Here is a 20,516-nt window from a genome sequence, read left to right as displayed (position 1 = left end):
ACTGAAAGACCAACAAATTGTTGCACTTAGGTTGTACTTTTAATGGCATTTATCTATAGAATATTGTAACTTATTTGATGAAATTGCACTTGTTTCTTGCTCTTGAGTTTGTATTCCTATGGTTGAATACACTTATTGTAAGTCGCTGTGGATAAAAGCGTCAGCTAAATGACTTGTAATGTAATGCTCATCATTATTATGATGGTATTATTATTGTTATCAATAATAGCATAATTATGAACAATACATATATGTTGCATTATTAGCATATCCACGATGATGCAATTATAATACCAATTTGAATCATATTGTCAAATAAAATAAAAAATATATTTTATGAAAGCATTTATTATATATATTTACAACATAGCTTCTACATTAGTAGAGGAAGAAAAAATAGACAAGAAATGGACTGAAGTTAAAAAAAGTCAAAACATATTCAGCACATTTACAGAGGCATTTCATGGTTAAAATGTTAAAATGTTATAAATCTCTTTTGTTCAAAAACTATAATGACTTGTTGATGTAATTACCAATGCTTTTGAAATACAATAAATGTTTTACATTTTGAGATAACAAATGAAAAATTTAGTAATACGACTCAGCTGCTCTTTCAGCCATTTGTTTTGTGGTGCACACAAAAAAAATGTGGAAAAATTTGAATGTCTTGACATGACACGCAGAACGTTCCTTTCACTTCCTTTGTCACATCCTTTGTCACATCTGTCTCATTCTTTTTCTCACTCTATGCTCTAGGTGCCATTTATCTGTGTTCCGCCTCTAGACCAACAGTGTTATGTGTGGAGTAAAAACTCTCTTTATGCTCCATCTTCATTGAGTCCATGCTACTCAGGCTACGCAGATTGATTATCCGTCTCAGCTTCTGTCTGAAATCCTTGGAAGCAAAGTAGTAAATGAAGGGATCGAGGCAGCTATTCAGGCAGCTGAAACAAAGGGACAGTTTGTAGGCCATGTAGAGAGACTTCTCATAGAAGAGTCTAAGCACCGTGTGAATCAACAGGAGGATGTTGCTGGGCGCGAAGCAGAAGGTGAACACCAGGAGAACGATGAAGGCCAGACGTATGGCTCTCGCTTTCTGGGCTGTTTTCGAATTTCTGGCCAGTTTCCGTATGACACTGACGTAGCAGAACGTTGTGACACAGAAAGGAAAGAGGAAGAGGACGAACACCATGCCGAAGAGAAAGAACGCCCAGGCATACAGGTTCGGGAGCATGTCTTTCTTCAGGACGTCAAAGCACGTGGTGATCCCCAGTTCTTGAACGTCAAAGGTCAGGTCCGTGGTCATCAGCGGAGACAGTACGATGAGGACCACGGCCCACATGATGAGGCAGCTCATGACAGCCATGGGCTTCCTAACCCTGGTCTCCTTAAACCGCATGGGCTTCACGATGCCTAGGTAGCGGTCAATTCCGATGGCCATCATGGTCAGAATGGAACAGTACATGTTGGTGTAGAAGACCAGGGTCATGATGCTGTGGATGGATACAGAGAAGAGGAGAGCTTTATTGGATGATTTTTTCTGTCACGATAAAGGGAAAAACCTGTGAGTGTTTTCATGTAAAGATATCAGTTTATATGTCACTGATAAAGAAATATATCAATATGGCACACACAAAAAATCCTTTGGATTTTGAGAATCCAAAAAGAAGAACTGAAAAAGAAAACAGAAACAGCTCTTAAAACATTGGGACACCAGACAAACACATCTACGTGACATTGTGGACAGTAATTGTGGGAAGATTCACATTGATGGTCCATCCAGCCATCCATCCATTGTCAAACCGCTTATCCTGCACACAGGGTCGCGGGGGGCTGGAGTCCATCCCAGCCAACTTCGGGCGATAGACAGGGTACAACCTGGATTGGTCGCCAGCCAATCGCAGGGCTACACAGAGATTCACACTCACATTCACACATCTACGGGCAATTTAAAGTCCCCAATTAACCTGATCCCCAGAGCATGTCTTTGGACTGTGGGAGGAAGCCCCCACGTTGATGGTGAGAAGATAATTTTGTAATGACGTCCGGCTCTGCTATGACGAATCGCATGGGTTCCACCACTTTTTTTGACCGTCTGATCCTATTGGATTCGACGAACAACAGGCGGCAAAGAAAGACAACTCTCGTAGCCTCAAACGCCAAAGTAGTAGTAGTAGAGTGAAATGAGTGACAATTATCTTAGACCCTCCCCTAACCCCGAAATTGCTTGTGATGCGCATACAATGGCCGCTGCACATTTATCCTAATGTGTCATATACACACACACACATGAAATGCTTACATGCAAACAACTGAAAGATGTATAGTCTAGATGTATAGAATAGATCTATTCAATGGGTTTGACACATTCAGTGGTGTGCTCTTATCTTGATGGTCTTACACGCCACCACCGAATCTCTAGTATACACGCACACTGCCGAGTAATGACTTGACTGTGTTTTTTGGAGGCTCGACCGCAGTGCCACGAGGCCGACAAACCGGCCGGTGCGGACGAACGGATCGCCGCCTTCCTGTTGACACACCGTCCGCACAAACGTTGCTTAAACAACTAACTTCTCGCCTGAAAAAAAACACAAGTCCGGTCATAAAAGCATATTAACGAAGGGCGTAGGATTGGCGCTATTCTACGTAGTTTGGTCCGCCATCTTTTATTTTTGCGCTCTTTAGACGTGAGCATGAACGCGATCTGATTGGCTGCTGCCTGTGATGTCGTATTTACATGAAAGGTGCAGTGAGTGAAGCTTGAGAGCTGCTGTGGGAAGATGAATGTGTGTGATGTGCACTGAAAGATGACGTCTTCTCCATCAATATATCCGTTCGCTACAATACGTTGGATTCATGTTAATGTGTATTCAAAGACAATAAATACAATTCTGATGCTGAAGACATTTAAATTTGACCCCCCTGCAGTACCTGTGCGGACCCCCTGGGGGTCGCGGACCCCGTGTTGAAGACCTCTGCACTAGTGAGATGCTCTTATACTAGTGAGATTACTCGTGTGAGTACATGTGAAACGCTTGCACATCCTCATGTAGGAGCACATACATATAACTGAAAAACTTATACATCATATTAGAAACATTTATATAGATATATGTGAAACACTTTTTATATATTTGGAATCATATGCAAGAGATTCAGTCATGCATGTATGTGTAAGTGTTCAACATGTATGTATATATATATATATATATATATATATATATATATATATATATATATATGGGGAGCAACGATGTGGAGCATTAGCATTCATTCCTGATGAGTACACGATAATCCTGTTGTACGTTGGTTCTGGCTCGGTTAGGCGACCCTCGGGCTGAACACTGGAGACGGAGGTAAACCCTTGACATTGTCTGATATGATGTGTACAGCTTTAGAGGGGCTTGCGATCTTGATGCTAAGCTGAGTTGAGCTAACCTGTCTTTATATTGAGCAAACAGACGTAAGAGTGGCATCTCTCTCTCTCTCTCTCTCTTTTCAATTTCTTTGCAAGACATCAAATAACTGTACTTCTGGAAATGTCAAACTATTCTAACTGGTGGACTGTGGATTTACACCGAGTAGCTGTGAAAATCACTCAATAGCACACGGCTAACACCTTCTTACGAGTACCTGCACATCTTTGGTCCCAGATTCCAGTGGTATCCTTGGAGCTGGTAGGCGATCTGAAAGGGCAGGGCGGCCCCGAGGAAAATGTCGGTCAGGGTGAGATTAATCATAAAGATGATGGACGGGGTCTTGGGGTGGGTGCGAAAGACGAGGAGCCACATGGAGAAGCCATTTCCTATCAAGTTAATGGCAGTGACCACCATATAGATGGCCGAGATGGCGATGCTGGTGTGTACATCCAGGAACAGGGCCCGGGTGGCGTTGTCTAGCTTGAAGCTGGTATTCCCCGTCATGACTGGATGGCCACGGATTCCCAGTGCCTGCGAGAGATCACCACCGGTTTAACAGACGTGTGGTGCACCGGTTATTTTCCACCGAAAAATACGTGAGTCTAATCTATAACATCTGATTACTTTGTAACATTTAAAAGAAAAGGATGTGAATGCGCGTGATCCAAAAAGTGTGAAACAGCACTTTTTGTGGAACAGGCACTTTCTTTGCATTGCGAGTAGCACGCGAGCGAGGTGGAGTTTTCACACAGGAAGACCACATGATGGATTTGTGGTGAAGATTGCAAACTGCCGTTGTGCTTCAGCTGTGTAGCAGCGGCACCTGAACATGTAGTAGGAAGTAAACTCTTAACAGACGATGATGCTATCATCTCATGCCCAACTGCATTTTACTGTGGGAAATTACACTTAAACACAGTAAGCGACACATGGGGAAGTTGCCAAGTTTCACGTTGAAGTCACATGTTTAGCTTAGCCAATTTGGGGTGTACTCCACCAAGCGATGCCGTACAACTGGACTTTGCTGATCAAAAGTACAGTATGTTTATTAATAGTAAATATTAAATAACCGACACGTGAAGTAGTGTAGGCCATTTGGAGTCAATATTAAACACGTGTTATCTCAAGGTAAACACCTGTCCTGGCAAATGTCATTCAAACACTCACCTATGAACACGGAGGCAGGAGAAGGCAACGGCTGTGTCGATTGTAACTGAAGGAGACAATACTGTTGTGACTGACAAAATGAGATTGGATAAGATAGAGACAGGGAGAGAGAGAGAGAGGAAATCATGTGACAGCATCCATCCTACCAGCTGCTGTTAACAGCCACGCGTCACATTCAATCCGGTCTAAAAAATCCCCACGTGCTTCCAGCATTACACACACATTTACTCATCATGGTGATTTGCACCTCCTAACTTTATTAATTTAGGAGTTTTCATGATTATTATTATTGTTAACTTTGCTTATAAATTACAACTCCAATGTCATTAACTCTACCTGAACAACGGGGTGAGACTCACTGTCAGTCGTTTCCTCGCCATGACGCATGTGGGAAGAGAACCTGAGATACTTCTCAATGCAACGGCGGTCAGATTTCATCACAAAGAATAAGGTTTTTATGAAGTGAAAAACCTGTTTATTACAACCTTTTGTCCACAAGCGGCTTCCTGTTGATCGTGATAGTTCTGCTTTTTTAAGTGATTTTATCACGGGGCTGTCAGCGGTGAGCTGGTGCGAATAATGCAACACGTTACCATACGATTCGCATGTGTTTGGGCAACAATAATTGACTCATATCTGCCGTTTGTGAATGTGTACTCAGGGCGCTGCTGCAGATCAATGCCGCCTCACCCAAACCGTCAAAATAACAGATACACCGATTTAGTCTTTTATACCACAGCTTTATTTTCTCACAACTTCAAGAAAAAAGCTTCATGATAATAGATGGAAGACAAAAAAAAAAATATAAGGCTTGATCAACAAACTTATCATTTTATCAACACGTGTGGCTGTTTTGATTTATGTTTAATTGTTAGAATTGATAGAAAACAATGCACACATTATAGAAAAGCAATAGTTTTAATTTATCTGTGTACCAATAAGCAACTTTAAATTTTATTTCTAGGAAATGCTTCATCTTTACGTAGATATTATGTTCTTCTTGGCTCATGGGTGGTCAAGTACAAAGCTTTGCTCACAAATAAAAGACTCTACACACAAAAATACACACAGGATTTCATCTGTGAATTATTCTACATACATTTTTCGCATGTTGTACTATATTTTACATTGATAAAATCTATAGTATTATTAAACATCCAGGTTCAGCGGAGTCCACAAAGGCTTAGGAACAAGATGTGTTGCAGAGGTCATGGTTTCACCAAAACATTGGTGATGGATACGTCAAGAGAGCGGCCTCAGGGACACACTTCAGATGAGCAAAAGGAAAGACACTGGACTGTGTGACACTGACTGCTTGTGCTATCATTAAGGTAACCATCATTATTATATCTGCCAGTATTGGATAGTGTGTGTGTGTGTGTGTGCGTGTGTGCGTGTGTGTGCGTGAGTGAGCATCTCTGTGTCTCGTACACTGCAGCCTGATCTTTGTTGACCTCTCTTGGTTGCAATGATTCATACTTTTCTATATTTATGTATGTGCTAGGTATGTGCTACTGCATGAATATATGTTGGTATGTACTGAATCTATCTACATGAAGGCATGTATATAAATGCATGTAGATTTGTATATCGCATGTATGTGTGTATGTACAGTACCCGTCAACTGTACGGCAATTATGTACTGCATGTATGTACACATAAGCATGTACTGCATGCATGTATGTACAGTCAAAAGTTTGGACACGCTTTCTCATTGAATTAAATAAGAAAATGTCACACCAGGGAGAAGGTGTCTGTCAAAGGGGGGGATTTGTTTTTTTTATCCAATCAGCACTGGTCTGTCCCGACAAACCTGGCGAAGATCTGCACTTAACTAAGCTTGCAAAGGTTCCTCTCTGTTCTCGGTATTTTCTATATGGAGACCTTGAATACCAAACAGTGAGTGAAAATATTTAGCGAGTACTTCAAACTCAAAACCAAACATTCACAGTTTTGATGTCTGTTACACATAATATAGATGCAAACGGTTAAAGGATTTGTTTGCTTTTGAAGTGCTGTTTTCCCTCAATTTATTTTCTTAATCCGCCATCAACTTTGGATAAATTTCTATTTTTAGTTTTGGTTGAACAAAGATCCAGATTGCTCACTGTTCATCTTTGCTCTGGTCAAAACCCTTCTCCAGGCCCGTAGCCGTAGCAACCGCCTCATAGCAGTGCTCCGTCCCGCCTTCAGGGGAGTGGCCCACCGGGATGCACTCAAAGCTTTTGCCGGCTGAGCTCATGCGCTTCCTGTTGCGCGCTCCTGGCTGATAGAGCTGCATGGCCGGACGGTCCTGCAGGGAGACAAGAGAGCAGAGACATGGGAGAGACTAATAGCACACGTTTTGAATATGACTCCATTTATATATGTATTCATATGTATATGTATACACATGTTTATTCTTCTTCTTTACCCACTTACTCACGATCACACAGGGCTGAAGTGTATCCCAGCATGCACTAGGCCGGCCGGTTCAGAAAGCAGCCTTTTGAACGTTCAAATGCGTTTCATTCCATATTCCATCAGTGAGTGGATGTAGAGTAATAACGATCGGTTTATAACCTAGAGCTTTTCTTTAAAGCAAATAGTCTGATTTGTAATATTTTCTTTGTTTATTGTTCTATGAGCCACTTCCACTGAAATGTATTATTGCTATTTCAGATACGCTCTCACCTGGTTTGATGTTCATTTTGGGCATAATGTGTTTTGGCTTGCCAGTTCCGTTCAGGCACAACGTCCACGTGGACTCAAGGACGGGCGGATATACGATTTTAGTGGTCCGAGGTCAGTGAATTTACACGCTAAATATGACAATTCTAGTGTCCAAGAAGTGAAATAATGATCATTTGTACAGATGTTGCAACTTTCTTGGGTCTCTGTGGGGTTGAGATCCTGTAGTCAAGTATTGAACACTTCCCCTCGTAGTTGTGAAATAAAATGTGATGAAAGTGAAAACCATTGTGTTTGCGGCCGACGTTTTAAGTGCTAAGATAAAAGAAAGGTCACTGTCAAGCGGCGAAGTGCTTGACAGTGACCTGCACGCTGACGCCCGGGCCCGACAGCGACCGTTTCCATGACACAAACACACTGAAAGCAAGGAAACAAGATGCCTCGGAGCTGATGATTATTATCTGTAAAAAACAAAACAAACATCAACCAACATCTTAACCACAGTGACGACTTCCCCCCCATCTCATGCTCACCTTCTCGCTCACCTTGTTTCGGAGGCGTTCCTTCCGGTTCGCCAGGTCCTCCCTGTCCTCCTTTCCCAGTTTGTCTCCCCCGTCGGGGCAGTAGGAATAGCCATGATGGTGCCCCTCTTTCTTGGCCCGGTCCTGGCAGTAGCCCTTCCCCCACTTGGTCTCGTCTTTTCGGCGCATGAACTTTTCAAACTCGTAGTGGTGCCGCTGGCGTTTCCTCTCCTCGTCCTTCCCCCGGTGGTCCTTGTCTCTCAGTCTGCGGCCGTGCTGCTCGCGCTGCTCCTTGTCGCTGTCAGGCTGCCCTCTGGTGGTCAGAGCGGAGATTGCATGAACACCAAATATATCATTGTTACTCAGAGCCAGATGTGATGATCACAGCAAGACGGGTTTTCTTTTCTATCATAAAACGTAGATGTACATTGAAGATTTTTGTTAAAGATGATGGTCTGCAAAAAAAGGTTTTAACAAAGTACAAAAAGGCTTTTTTCAACAGGCTCAGCTGGTGCATGGCACCTCCAACACTGATACTTTTCTGAATATTTTGTTTTCATTTCATTTTAACGTAATTATTAGCATGCATGCATTGACTGAATTAAAAACCAGTACTGCACTGTCAAATACTTTTACATCCATTAAAGGATTTTCCAGTGGGATTTATTTTCCATCTTATGTCACATTGCATCCTGTTGGAATTGCGGATTGACGCACCCGATTCACTCCACACACCCCAGCTTACTTTTCTTTGGGGTCCTTTGACTTTGTTTGTCCTCCAGCTTTCTCCCATTTGCATCTGTCCGTCTCGCCGACGTCACTTTTATCCTTGATTCGGTCTGAATCCACGTCGTCATCCCTGTCACTCTTCTTCAGGAGCTGGATGTGCAGATACAAATTGCGTTGTTGCACCATTGCACCAGCAATGAACGGATGAGTTTCTAAGCGGAGCATCACCTTGATTTTGATGTCTTTGTCGGACAATTTCTTCTGCTTCTCCGCCTCCTTTCGTTTGCGTCTCTCCTCCTCGCGCCGCTTCCTCTTCTCCTCCTCCCGTTGTCGTTTCTTTTCCAGCTCCCTTCTCCTCCGCTCCTCCCTCTTCTCCTCTCGTATTCTCTGCGAGAAGAGATGTGGTGTTTGGACATAGGATTCTCCAAAGTAATTCAAATACATTCAATTTGAGCATTTGTCATTTTTCACCTGTTTCTCAATTTTCTTATTTTTGATGTACTCCAAAAGCGGCGTCGTTCTTTTGGCTAAAATCGGTCAAGAGAGGAAAAAAAATCAAATTTGGGTAGAAGGAAGTATTGTTTTTGAATCCCTTTAAACCTGATTCCTAATCTTTCTGGTACTGTACCTATGAGCTCTCTGGTCTTGGCCTCTATCTCTCCCAGCAGAGTCTCTGGATTGGCCATAGACTTCTCCTCATCACAGGAGTAATTCTCCAAGAACCGCTTATACTCGGCGTCTGAATGGGGTTTAAGATCCAGAATGAGTGTCTAATCTGGTGTGATGTCTATTTCTCTGCATGTCAGTTGTTGTTGTTGTTTTTTTATTAATGGCTAAAGTATTTCAGCACCTTCCTCAATGCTCCCGGTTTTCACATCTTTCTTTTTCAGCTTCTTCTTGGAGATTTTCTGGAAGGGGGCAAACTCCACCACCGCCGGATACTCCTGGCCTGAGCAAATATTGAAGTAAAAGGGAGCTCATCATATAACTGAGGTCTGATATCAACAGTAACAATGGCAACAGAAGCACAAAGCCGCTCCGGGGACCCATTAAATCCAGTCTGCAGCTGTTAAACAAACACATGTGTGAAAGAGCTCAAACAGAAATACCCTTGTTGTCGATGAAGACGTAGCCATCAAATCGGTCCCTGAACAGAAGGATGTCTTCAGGGTTTTTGAAATTGATGTACGCTCTGGAGAACAGGTGGGGATAAAGACTGTCGACAGAGAGACAGAGAGAGTCATAGAGGTTCACAGGTGAGGCAAAAACACTAAGATGCGGTGCCATGCGCATGAATGGAGCTCGTGATTGGGCGAAGCGGTGATTGTGATTACCTTTGATCTGCTGGAAAGAACTCAAAATAGTCATAAGACGGAAGTGGACTGAGCAGCTCCTCTAGCTGCTCCTTTGACAGGCTGGGTGGAAGCCTGCGAATCACCACCTGTAATCCATCATATGGTTTCTTCAGGTCAGCAGAAGGCACTTTGTTAATCATCAAGATTACTAAGTTTCTCTCCCAAAAGCACGGCTCAGTTTTTTTATATCTGTTATAAAGACCTTAATTCCAGATCTCAAACACATATCAGAGATTTTTAGGAGGGGGAAAAGTCCAGCTCGGGTTTAAACTCAAGAGGTAAGGTCACTTGCATAATTAGACCTTATCCTGAAAGATTGATGAGTTGGATATAGTGAATTTGATGAAAGGAGCGTACCACAGACTGCAGCTTCACACACACACACACACACACACACCCTATCTCTTTAACTCTGAGACCCTGATGATGGGGCGATTATTACCGGCTCATGTGATGGTAAAATGACTGAAGGTAGCTTTTAAAAACTACACCCTTGACCTTTAACAAAGGGATTCGAATTTACAGAGTCGGTCTGACGGACTGTAATGACATTGCCATTCCATCTTTATTCAAGGCCTTAAACAGATCAGAGAAGTGCAACACAGATAAAAATAAGTCAAGTCAATGTTTGTTTTTTTAAATGCAGTGTAGTACATTGTATAAATTGACTGATTTATGAGGTGGAGTGAGGCTGCAGGTGTTGGCCGACAGGTCTCTTTTCCGTCCTCCTCCCGGTCGCTGTCCGCGGTGCTGAACGCTGCGCGCCTTCCCCTCCATGTCCGCGTGCCCGCGCAGCGTGTAAACAACACCCACCTTAGTGAAAACCTCCTTCTTCTCCTCTTTCTGCTTCAGGTTACCCGGAAGGTTCTCCTGCTCCCTCGAGGCGTCGCTGAATTGTATCTCCACGGCGCTCTTCTCCTTGCCCGCGGTCATTTGGTCCTTTTCAGACCTCATTTCTCTCCATCTCCTTCTTGCCCGTGTTAAGTCGCCGTAAGCTCGCGAGAGTAGGAGAGTATCGCGAGAGACGGGATTTGACATCCTGCCGCTCAGATCCTGCTTCCATAAAGTGATACTCATATATTCACTTTATATATAATACATTGTATAGGGTGTGCAACGAAAAAATGAAATCAATCACATGGTGTATTACAAAATATAAACCATTGCACTTTTAATCTTTTTTTATTGCAATTGCTTATTCTTTGTGATCGGTGTTATTGTTTGTAACTAACTTCTTAAATGTTGATCGTGGCACGAATGATTTAATCTCAGTGTCTCTCCTCGTTGATTAAAGCTTCCATTTGAAATGAACTACTAATAAACAACAGGACAGGCAAGTTTATTCGTAGTAAATTTCCATTAAAGAAAACCATAAAACCCACCAGAACAAGGCAAAGGAATTATACATTTAACAACCAATTAATAACTTTGATTTAAACAATAACAGAAATTAAAACAATAAACAAGCCAACAATGGAATAAAAGTTACAGTGCCGGTTAAGAACTAAAACATTGTCCATTAGTATCAGCGGTTAAAGCGGAGTGCAATGCATTTTAACAAATGTATAAAGCCGTTTAACTATAAAGTGTTGTCTCAACCATTCATTATACTCCATAATATATTTGATGGCCCTGCTACAGTTGCTCCATCACACATGGGATACAATGCTTTCGTTCTGAATCAAAGGGCAAATATTATATCCAAAGGCGTATTTCAAAATCCATTTCTGATGTCCTCGGTGTCCTCGCGTCTCAGGCGGTCCAGCAGCCCACGGTACTCCTGTGCAGGTCCCCAGCCGGGCTGCGGTTCTTGGTGCTCCGGTGACCCGCTCCGGGCGCTGAGCTCCAGGATTCCAGGGGGGAGGACGGGCTCACTGCCCGACCTGGGACGCCTCGGCGGGGAACTGATGGGAATAAAATAAATAAGAAAAAGGCGCAACGAAACTTTTCAAATTGTACATGTGTTTTATCTTCACTGACAATAAACTTACCATCGAGGAAGGTTTGCCTCACATTGCTGGTCTCCTCACACGGCCCAGGTCTCTCTGGGGTCGACACGCAGCTCTTCAAGCTGGGAACAAAAGTGGAGCAGGTGTCCAGGTCCGGGCACACCGGGTCCCGGGTGTAAACCCCCGCCGCCTTAGACGGAGTACAGCCCATCTCTGCAGGAGCTACAGACGCTGTCAATTGGTTAAAAAAGGGAGAACTGTAGGTAAGATGAGGGAGGGAAGGATGGAGGGCAAAGACAGCCCCCTCCCCCCTTAAACCAGGGCAGTTTCACAGTACGTGGAATTGTTTTTTTAGGAGGGGTCCTGGATTTGAAACGGTTAATTCTGGATTTTACGCCAAAGCTTCGGTGCACGTGAACACAGCACGGGATCCGATTTCACTAACAAGTGTTGGACATTAAAACAACCCTGTTCAACCACTAATGTGAGCGTGATTACCTCATCATCTCCATGACACATTGTACGAGAATAGAAACAAACCATAATGGAAAATTGTCCTGTTTGTTCAAACAAGTAGTTCAAACACCTACTGCAGCACATTGGCACAGGAGGGATAAGAGACGTTTACAGCAGCCAGGCTGAAAGCTTCGAAAATAATAGCACTCATTTAAAAAAAAGGAGGTTTGATAAGGATATGGAGGGATCCTTGGAGAGCTTCATCTGTCTTTATTTCCAACCACTGCTAAAACGCACAGGTCATGAAGACCTGCAGGGTGACTGAAGAATGTGTGCAGAGTGTCTGCATGGATGCAGCAGACAGATAATGTTATCAAATATGTTTACATTTAGTCCGTGTACAGTGTGCTTTATCTGTCACTATGGAAGTCTCTGCAGTAAAAACGACTATTAATTCCTTTGTTTTTACTGCAGCGACTTAATGAAAACTATTTTTGTACTCGTTGGTATCTGCAACGTATTAGGTTTTTAAAAACGTATGGTGCAAAAAGCCCAGATGAGATATCGTGCACAATTTAAGTTGGTATGAACCTTCAGTAACTGAGTTGTGCTTCTAGTTACGGCTCAATAGAAAAGTGAAGATGTACGTTAAAAGTCACGGGTGATCTGAAGTGAAATGGGAGTCATCAACAGCTTCAGCTCACGTTCCCCAGCTTCTCCAGAAACGCTTGTGTGCACGGGTCAGAGCGCCCGTGTGCGGGTGGACATTCTGCAGAAAGTTTTTTTTTCACGTGTGTTGCCTTGTTGTTATGATGGGCTCATGAGTTTCACCTTACTTCTGACTAACACAAAATACAGGTATGCTTGAATGGTTTAAGATTAACGCATGGTTTATTAGAGGAATCGCCCAGAAATGTTATTCAGCTGGCTCTTTATTTACCGAGCATATCCACAGGTGGAGGTGAGCAACACGGAGGGTCCCGCCACAGGCAGAAATAAGTGACTCTCGAGGTGTGCGGCTGTGTTTGCTCCCAGCGTCCCCCGGGCTCCACCCGAGGTCCAAGTACTCAACCCCTGCACCCAGGCACATGTTAATTCCCCCTTTAAAGTGAGTCTTCTTTTGAAAAAGGAATACAGCAGGCGCTGTAATCGACCCACACTCATAATGTTCACAACGGCATGTCCTGTGTTTTGTCACTCACAGGGACAACCACACTTAATAAACAAGAAGGAGACTCCACAGGAAACCATCGGTGGAGGACACGTGCCAGAGTTCTGGTTTGAGCCCCGTCATGTGGACGTCTACGACAACCGCTTGCTGGGACAGTTGCGACGGGCCGACGGGATGAGATCACGTGCTGGCGTCCGACAACGTGTCCAACATCATGTCGCTCTCGTACATGTCGCACTCGAGCGTCAGGGAGAGTCGCAGAGGCGTCTCCAGCATCATCTTGTCCTGATTCGACAGCGGGGTCTCCAGGGACCCGATGCTAGCGTCCTCCTGCCTGGGCGTGGCTCCGGCTTCTCCGGCCTCCGACGTGTTGAGCATCTTAATCAGCGCCGGAGTGTTCAAGCCGCCTCGCACCTTGTCGTTGATGTCCGTGCCTTTTGTGGAGACAGACGACGACACGCGTGAGACATTAGAACATTTGCAACAAAGAGGAAAGCTAGAAAAGTTTAACGATATCTGTTGAGGATAAAAAATAGTTACCAATACGGCTAAAGAGGAACTGACTTTGAGATATCACTGTTCCTTTTTAACTCAGCCTGATAAAAAAGGCCGAGCACTAAAACCCTGAATAATGAAACGGTATCAAAAGTCCTTCAACGTGCAGAACAGCGTGTCCTACCTATGTAGGCATCCGTGTCCCCGATGTACATCTCGATGCAGTGGCCGAGCATCGTCACAGAGAAAGTGTCGTCCCTTTTCAGCCCGAGTGCCTGCACAGAAGGAAGCCAAACAGACTAAAAACCTATTGGTTGACAGAGAGAATAAAAGAATAATGGACTCATCACAAGCTTTTATGTTACCTCTCATGCATTTAGTACCACATCACATGACCTACTACACAATAAATGTTGGTGGTATTTTGGCCGGGGGTGTTTACTTGCAATGAAGTCTTAATGTTTAATTAGTATTCTAAAAAGACGGACAACTTCTCAACAAATTGTGTCCCTTCAAAGCTCTGATATTTATGGTAACTTATTTTCCTCTTGGCAGAGAAGACCACAAATCCTTTGTAAAGGCAATTCTTACAAAAAACTCATGATTCAAGGTTTTAAGTAAGAAAACAAACCCCCTGGATCAAAGAGAATGGCCCCTTACCGTGTGAAAGTAGTCGATAGCGCTCTCAAAGTCCCCCATGAGGCTGTGCACGTATCCTATGGACGAGTAGGTGGAGGCGTGCTGAGGAATTAACACCAGCGCCTGGCGGTGGTACTCCAGAGCCTGGTCGTACTTTCTATGGAAACAAACACCGCAGTGTATCAGGTCTGTATCAATGGATCCATCTAAACAATAAACAAACGACATTTGATCAAATGGTACATTTGAAGGATCTGGAGGACTGTTTTCTACCAAAGACAAATTCATCTATATATCTTGCATATAGTGTTTTTTCTATTAAACTATGGCATGTGAGCAATTTTGAAATGTGTGCCTTTTGGAGGCAATCAGTGCACCAAAACCGTGGGAAAAGAAACCACACTTTATGGGGGGGTGCGCGGTGCAGAGTTGTCATATTAGCACATATACAGCGGTGTTTCCATTTTCTTTTTTAGATATAAAGGAATAGAAATTGGTGCATGCACGCACAAACAACCTTCACCCCATGCAGATGAAACCTTTGTATTGTTGTATACAAAAACTACTGTGGCCTTTCTAAACAACCCCTTCTGCACACGATCTGCAGACACCCTTATATCTATTGAATGGTGGTTATGCATAATTCATTAAAGGGTCTTTTCATGAATTCCCAACGAGGGCTCTACATTCTGAATGATTGCAGCAGAACAAGCGAGCACATTTCTGAAAATAGCATGTAGGAGGGAGGTGAGGGAAAAGTAATATGTAGAGGGACACGAACAAATGAGAACAGAGTGCACTCAACAACCTTCTTTAAAAACCTAGAGTGGATAATATCCCAATTGGGATCAATTTGTCTCCCAATATTAAGTGCCATATGTGCTGTTCCACTCCACCGTCACGCCAATTTGAGACCATTCAATCAAGTTCAAAATCCGTACTCACTTCAATTTTCGACACACGTGACCCAAGTTGTTTAACAAAGGCTCCCATTTGTCCACAGTCACCTAAAATTTTAAAAGAAGAACCGCAAAAAGCGTAAAAGATTCATTCCTAGTCACGTTTTAAAGTCATCGGTCATTCAAAACCGTTTCAGTGAAATAAATGAACAGTTACCTCGTTTCCTATGGCTTTGATCTTCTCCATTGCATCAAGGAACAACCTCTCTGCGGTCTTCCAGCTGAAGCAACAGATGTGAAAAACAGATCATATCATTTTTTTTTACATACAAGATAAACTGTGGTTAATCGAATATGGTGCCTTACGAGTTGCACAAAAGAGTGTGTCTGCATGTTTTCCTAGCTTTAATGTGGTGACACAATGTGGTAAAAATGACACAGACTTCTTAAAAAAGGAAGGAATTTCATATCTTTTTTATGGTTTGAGATATTTCTGCCATCGCAATATAACTGGCAATTGTTATTCATAGATATTAAAATCCCCACAAACTGTCCTCCAGTAATCTGTTCAAACCAGCTTTAAAGATTACCACCACTGTGTGCAAACGTCCCTTTTTACGCGGCCTTTTGTCCATGTGGAGGCCCTACGTGTGGTGGTGTGTGTTCGGGACTCTATGACTCACTCTCCATTTTGAAAGGCAACCACGGCCACCTCGTGAATGATGAACGGGTCCTCTGGAGCGATGCTGAGCGCCTGGCTGAAGAAGCGCTCGGCCAGCTTGGAGTTGTTGGTCAGACCGTACTCCAGGCCGATGTAGAGCATGGGTAAGTGACACCTGCATGACAGAAGGTCATTATAAACGGCTATATGTATGGTATGTCTACGGCACAAAAGGTTATTACAAGTGTAATATGTGGAGACGAGATCTCCAAGGCGGTCAGTGATCAACTTACCCTTTCATCAGCTGAGCAGCCGTGAAGTAGGCAGCCATGGCTTGGTCATGCTCACTCTCAACCGCAAAAGAATGGCCGTATGCGATCCAAGCAGGGCCGTACGTCCTCTCCAGCGTTGTGGCTTTGCTTCAAGAGACATGCAATATTCCATAATGTGCATAACGACAGCAAAAGATAAAGATAAAAGACAGGTCCTTTAAAAGGGTGTGATTGAATACCTGAGGTAGCGCCGAGCGTGCTCATTTTTATGGCCGACCATGAGATAGTAACACCCGACAGCGAACCACGACACCTGATAAAGGTTTGTGCTGGTTATCAAATGGAGCGAATTATGTAAATAATGTGAGGAAAAGGCTGCAACACTTACTGGGTTATTGGGATACAAGTCTACGAGTTTGTGCGAGAGGTAAAACAATTCTGCAGAGGAAAGAAAACAACACTGAGCCAATATACTGATGGGCAGGCTAAGCAATAAGACGAAACTAAGGAAATGGTATTTTACCGTTTGCTTTTCCAAGCTCCACCAGAGTCCCTATGTGGACTGGCAAACAGTTGGCATGGAAGGGGTCTTTAACCATCACCCTGAAATACAAACAAAGACACATTGAGTGCTGGAGCCTTTTTATAGACACTTTATCTCACTTGTTCATCCCTATGCAGAGTGGAATCCAATCATAGGTTAGATAACCAACTAGGACTTTTTTTTTTAGGTTTACTGTTGAAATCAATCACAATCACACCTATTCATAGATGCTTATTCGTCAAAACCCCTTTCTGTAGCTGAGGTGCAAAGCAGGCTACAGTACATACAGAAGGGAGATCTTCTCATTACGCCACCAACAACAACAGAACAAGCAAACACCTACATTGACGTGAGTTTGTAGCACATCTTGAAATCACAGTTATAATAATGTCTTTCGGCAAGAGACACCACCACATCCAAGTTGTCCTGAAGACCATTGACCATCTCTGGCATCACCAAGTCACTAGGCTTGTTATACTGCAGAGGGAAGGAAAGGAGTGTGTGAGAAAGGTGCGTGAAGGGTGTAAATATAAGCAGAAGTGAAGGTCACGAATGAAAGAGTTGAAAGGAGAGTGATGCTTTGGACTAACTGAATATCAGTAGTTACATTTACATTTTCCAACAAATGTTTACTGTCTAAAATGAACCCCGAAGCTCTGCAACACCAGAGAGCAACATGTGGTTGTTATGTTGTTTCTATTAACTAAAACCCTAAAGATATGGCAGGAAGATGTATTCAAAACAACCGCATGTTCATTTGAGCAAACAATAGAACAAATGATTTAATAACACAGAGGAATAATTTAAAGTTTTAACAGGGTTGGTTTACAAAGACAACAGTTTTTGGTCAAATAAATTCATTGTTGGTTTTGGTCATTTGAAAGCATAAGCAGACAATAAAAACATGTAGGAATCATTCTGCTTATTCTTCAAAAAAATGACTGAAAATGAAGAAAAAACAAGAATGCAGAGTACCCTACCTTCTTTAACTTATTCTCAAACAGGAAGTGTAGGAGCTCCTCCTCTTCTTCCGTGCACTGTTGACTCAGAGGAAGTGAGTCCAGGAAGTCTTTTTCTATTTACAAAACACACAACATGTTTCACATACATCACTCTTCAAGGTTTGCAAAATGATAATGAACATCCTATCTGTAGAAAATCAACAGGGGCAACACAATGTCAGAGCGCACATCCCCACAGATCAGCCTCACCCTCCTGCGCGGTCAACATGTGGTGGGACGTTAGAAGGTCAAAGGCTTCAAAGCAGTAAACGTCCAGTTTCAAGGCCTCTTTATAACTCGAGGTGGCCAGCGGCCGGTTGTCCATGGCATCATAGATCTTACCCCGCAGGAGGCAGATGGAGCTGTTGACCTGCACAAGTTTAGAGAGGTAATAGGAACAGAAAGAGCATTCAGCAAATTCCTATACCATTACTCATAATGGTACTGTTTCAGCTCCATCTGCGGCATTAACAAGACCAGACCTGGTCAGCATTCAGAAACAACGCTCACCTCCTAACATGAATTTCATGGAGATGAGTCCATACAAGAATGACACCAAAAGAAAAAAAATACATACATACAGAAAACAGCACCGTGCACAGGCCTAGTGGTGCTTTACTAAGAGGCGACTGTACATGACTCCACAGCTGGGACTGCTAGCGTGGAGTACTTTGTTTTGTTAAAACCAAAATAATTTCATTGTCAGGCTCATTAAGCCGGCAAATATATGTATACATAAGATTTCCTCGTGAATCAGGTTAACACGGCAAAGAATTAATCCACAACAAAAATCTTATGTATAAATATATTTGCCGGGTTCATGATTCTGACAATGAAATTATTTGGGTTTTAACAAAAATAAGGCCAAGTACAGTAGCGACGGTAACTTCCATTTGGAGTGAAAGGATGAAAAATTGGAGGGAAATGAAGACGCTGTAGAGATCTCTACAAAACTAAAAACATCACATCAAAGATGTTTTATTGCTAAGACCACAACATCACTTTTTTCCTCCTTGTCTCACTTTAATGTCAGAAGCGCTGGCCGGCCAGTTGACCACCGTCCTAAAAAACCCTCTTTGGATCTACACAATTCACATGTATGACGTATTTTGATTTCACAACGGCGCATTTTGCCAAAAAGCAACAGGTTTACAGGTCTGCTTCCCTGAGGTCTTAGTGCTTTCTGATGGTGGTTGTTTCAATGGCAGTCCAGACTTACAGAGGCAGGGGGCATGTCCCAGTCCTTGGCCGACTCTGGTGTCCCAATGTCCTCCTTCACACTCCTGTCCAGCAGCTTCTTACTAGCTGGCTCCTCTGTGTCCAGGATATCCAGAGCCTGCTGGAACTCTTTGGCAGCATACTACACAAAACAATCAGAGGCTAATAAATGTAAAGCACCGACAATATCTGGTAGATTGCTTTATAAATCATATTCTGCTTTACATGTAAAGGAGGGTTCGCAACTGATACATTGCGCGTTTTGAATTTACTTACATGGCACCTAGCAGCGAGATACTGACAAGCTCCGTACAGCTGTTAGAGAGAAGACGTGTCGTTTGAGAGGGGGGAGACGGTTATATTCAATTTCATGTGGATTTGCGTTAACAAAAGCCGACAAACCACACACAACCTGCCGTTACCTTGTCGAGTTTCCGTGAACGCAGCGCATGGGAGGCTCTGTGGTACTGTGAGGTCAGGTAAAGGCACTGAGCGAGCCAGTAGATGTCCTGGGGGTCCTCTGCATGCAAAACAAAGGGCTCATCACTGACAGGCTACACACAAACGCCGCAACTGTTGCCAAGCTACTGTACTATAGTGTACGTGACATGGTCGCATTTAAATCGTATTGTCGCTGCATGAAAGACAGTTCTGCTAACATTGCCATTGTAACTTAAAGAGGTAGGTTAGTAGGTTAAATCCGCTCTTGTGCTGGTGTGACTGTGGACTAACGGCACTCACTCACCGTGAGACAGCGACGCTATCTTGTCGGCCCAAAACAGAGCACTTTGATACTGTTGCTGTGGACAAACACACAAGGGAGAGTGGCAAGAGTCACTCATAGACATATATGCATAGTTATTACAGGCCGACAGCTTTTAAGTTAGCAAGGAAGTCAAGCTAACTAGCTATGTTGCTCTCAGGGTAGCATTAGCTAGCAACACAGAAAGTCCGAAATAAATTATCGGCTAACTCTTACCTGGTCAATGTACTGCCGTACTCGCTTTCGAAGTCTGTCCAGATTCATTCTGAGTTTTATTTATTACAATTATCGCTGCGAATATCAAAAGCGTGTCATTCTCACATACAGAAAAATGCAGTGTTTCAAACTATGCACAAAACAGTACGTGCTAGCTCGCTAGCGGCGAAAAACCAATTCCGCGGCTTCTTTCTGCAATGAGTGTACTGCAAAATTGTGCCGTAAGGAAACTCACGCTGGAAACAAAGTTCCGCATGCACCTGGTCACTTTCGCTATTTGTCTAGGTGTAAAATTACCATAAATTAGACATATATAAAACAATATACAAACATTCGCTTAAGATGTTTATTTGTGAAAAAAGATAATC

At 43.1% G+C, this 20,516-nt stretch overlaps 3 protein-coding genes across 5 annotated transcripts; all 3 read right to left on the bottom strand.

The window, feature by feature from the left end:
• Positions 1 to 330: 330 nt before the first annotated feature.
• Positions 331 to 5,127, bottom strand: p2ry8 (P2Y receptor family member 8). Its single transcript, XM_040201138.2, has 3 exons — positions 4,590 to 5,127; positions 3,637 to 3,953; positions 331 to 1,493 (listed from the first exon to the last, which is right to left on the bottom strand). The coding sequence occupies exons 2-3, from the start codon at positions 3,924 to 3,926 to the stop codon at positions 764 to 766; spliced, it is 1,020 nt and encodes a 339-aa protein (XP_040057072.2). The 5' UTR covers positions 3,927 to 3,953; positions 4,590 to 5,127; the 3' UTR covers positions 331 to 763.
• Positions 5,128 to 5,308: 181 nt separating this feature from the next.
• Positions 5,309 to 10,879, bottom strand: upf3a (UPF3A regulator of nonsense mediated mRNA decay). Of its 3 annotated transcripts, none has more exons than XM_040201135.2 (10): positions 10,678 to 10,879; positions 9,844 to 9,950; positions 9,619 to 9,725; positions 9,360 to 9,458; positions 9,138 to 9,248; positions 8,981 to 9,036; positions 8,738 to 8,896; positions 8,526 to 8,659; positions 7,793 to 8,093; positions 5,309 to 6,882 (listed from the first exon to the last, which is right to left on the bottom strand). In XM_040201135.2, exons 1-10 carry the CDS (start codon positions 10,816 to 10,818, stop codon positions 6,694 to 6,696), a joined length of 1,404 nt encoding a protein of 467 aa, XP_040057069.2. In that variant the 5' UTR covers positions 10,819 to 10,879; the 3' UTR covers positions 5,309 to 6,693. The 3 variants fall into 3 exon arrangements, with proteins under 3 accessions (XP_040057069.2, XP_040057071.1, XP_040057070.2); XM_040201137.2 differs by having other exon boundaries at positions 5,309 to 7,720; positions 7,805 to 8,093; XM_040201136.2 differs by having other exon boundaries at positions 7,805 to 8,093; positions 10,678 to 10,878.
• A 2,262-nt stretch (positions 10,880 to 13,141) lies between these two features.
• Positions 13,142 to 20,516, bottom strand: cdc16 (cell division cycle 16 homolog (S. cerevisiae)). The gene is made up of 18 exons (XM_040201133.2): positions 20,149 to 20,516; positions 19,915 to 19,969; positions 19,592 to 19,689; positions 19,446 to 19,484; positions 19,171 to 19,311; positions 18,162 to 18,321; positions 17,931 to 18,025; positions 17,294 to 17,427; positions 16,930 to 17,009; positions 16,795 to 16,844; positions 16,646 to 16,719; positions 16,428 to 16,553; positions 16,157 to 16,309; positions 15,691 to 15,754; positions 15,520 to 15,581; positions 14,596 to 14,731; positions 14,120 to 14,210; positions 13,142 to 13,874 (listed from the first exon to the last, which is right to left on the bottom strand). The coding sequence occupies exons 1-18, from the start codon at positions 20,194 to 20,196 to the stop codon at positions 13,621 to 13,623; spliced, it is 1,860 nt and encodes a 619-aa protein (XP_040057067.2). The 5' UTR covers positions 20,197 to 20,516; the 3' UTR covers positions 13,142 to 13,620.

Source organism: Gasterosteus aculeatus, chromosome 16, assembly GCF_964276395.1.
Source record: "Gasterosteus aculeatus chromosome 16, fGasAcu3.hap1.1, whole genome shotgun sequence".
Taxonomy (NCBI): domain Eukaryota; kingdom Metazoa; phylum Chordata; class Actinopteri; order Perciformes; family Gasterosteidae; genus Gasterosteus; species Gasterosteus aculeatus.
Note: the sequence above shows the minus strand (reverse complement) of the source record. Positions and strands in the feature narration are given on the sequence as shown.

What these genes read in the sequence shown, in the direction of transcription:
- upf3a (XM_040201135.2), bottom strand. Translation starts at nt 10,818, where the DNA reads ATGAGGTCTGAAAAGGACCAAATGACCGCGGGCAAGGAGAAGAGCGCC. An exon ending in AGAAGGAGGTTTTCACTAAG is followed by an intron (nt 9,951 to 10,677) that starts GTGGGTGTTGTT and finishes GATGGATTACAG; the next exon opens with GTGGTGATTCGCAGGCTTCC. An exon ending in TCAAAGGACCCCAAAGAAAA is followed by an intron (nt 8,094 to 8,525) that starts GTAAGCTGGGGT and finishes TCTGACCACCAG; the next exon opens with AGGGCAGCCTGACAGCGACA.
- p2ry8 (XM_040201138.2), bottom strand. Translation starts at nt 3,926, where the DNA reads ATGACGGGGAATACCAGCTTCAAGCTAGACAACGCCACCCGGGCCCTG. An exon ending in CTGGGACCAAAGATGTGCAG is followed by an intron (nt 1,494 to 3,636) that starts GTACTCGTAAGA and finishes ATCCATCCACAG; the next exon opens with CATCATGACCCTGGTCTTCT.
- cdc16 (XM_040201133.2), bottom strand. Translation starts at nt 20,196, where the DNA reads ATGAATCTGGACAGACTTCGAAAGCGAGTACGGCAGTACATTGACCAG. An exon ending in GTTCACGGAAACTCGACAAG is followed by an intron (nt 19,485 to 19,591) that starts GTAACGGCAGGT and finishes TCTCTCTAACAG; the next exon opens with CTGTACGGAGCTTGTCAGTA. An exon ending in GGGACATGCCCCCTGCCTCT is followed by an intron (nt 18,322 to 19,170) that starts GTAAGTCTGGAC and finishes AAACTTGTGCAG; the next exon opens with GTCAACAGCTCCATCTGCCT.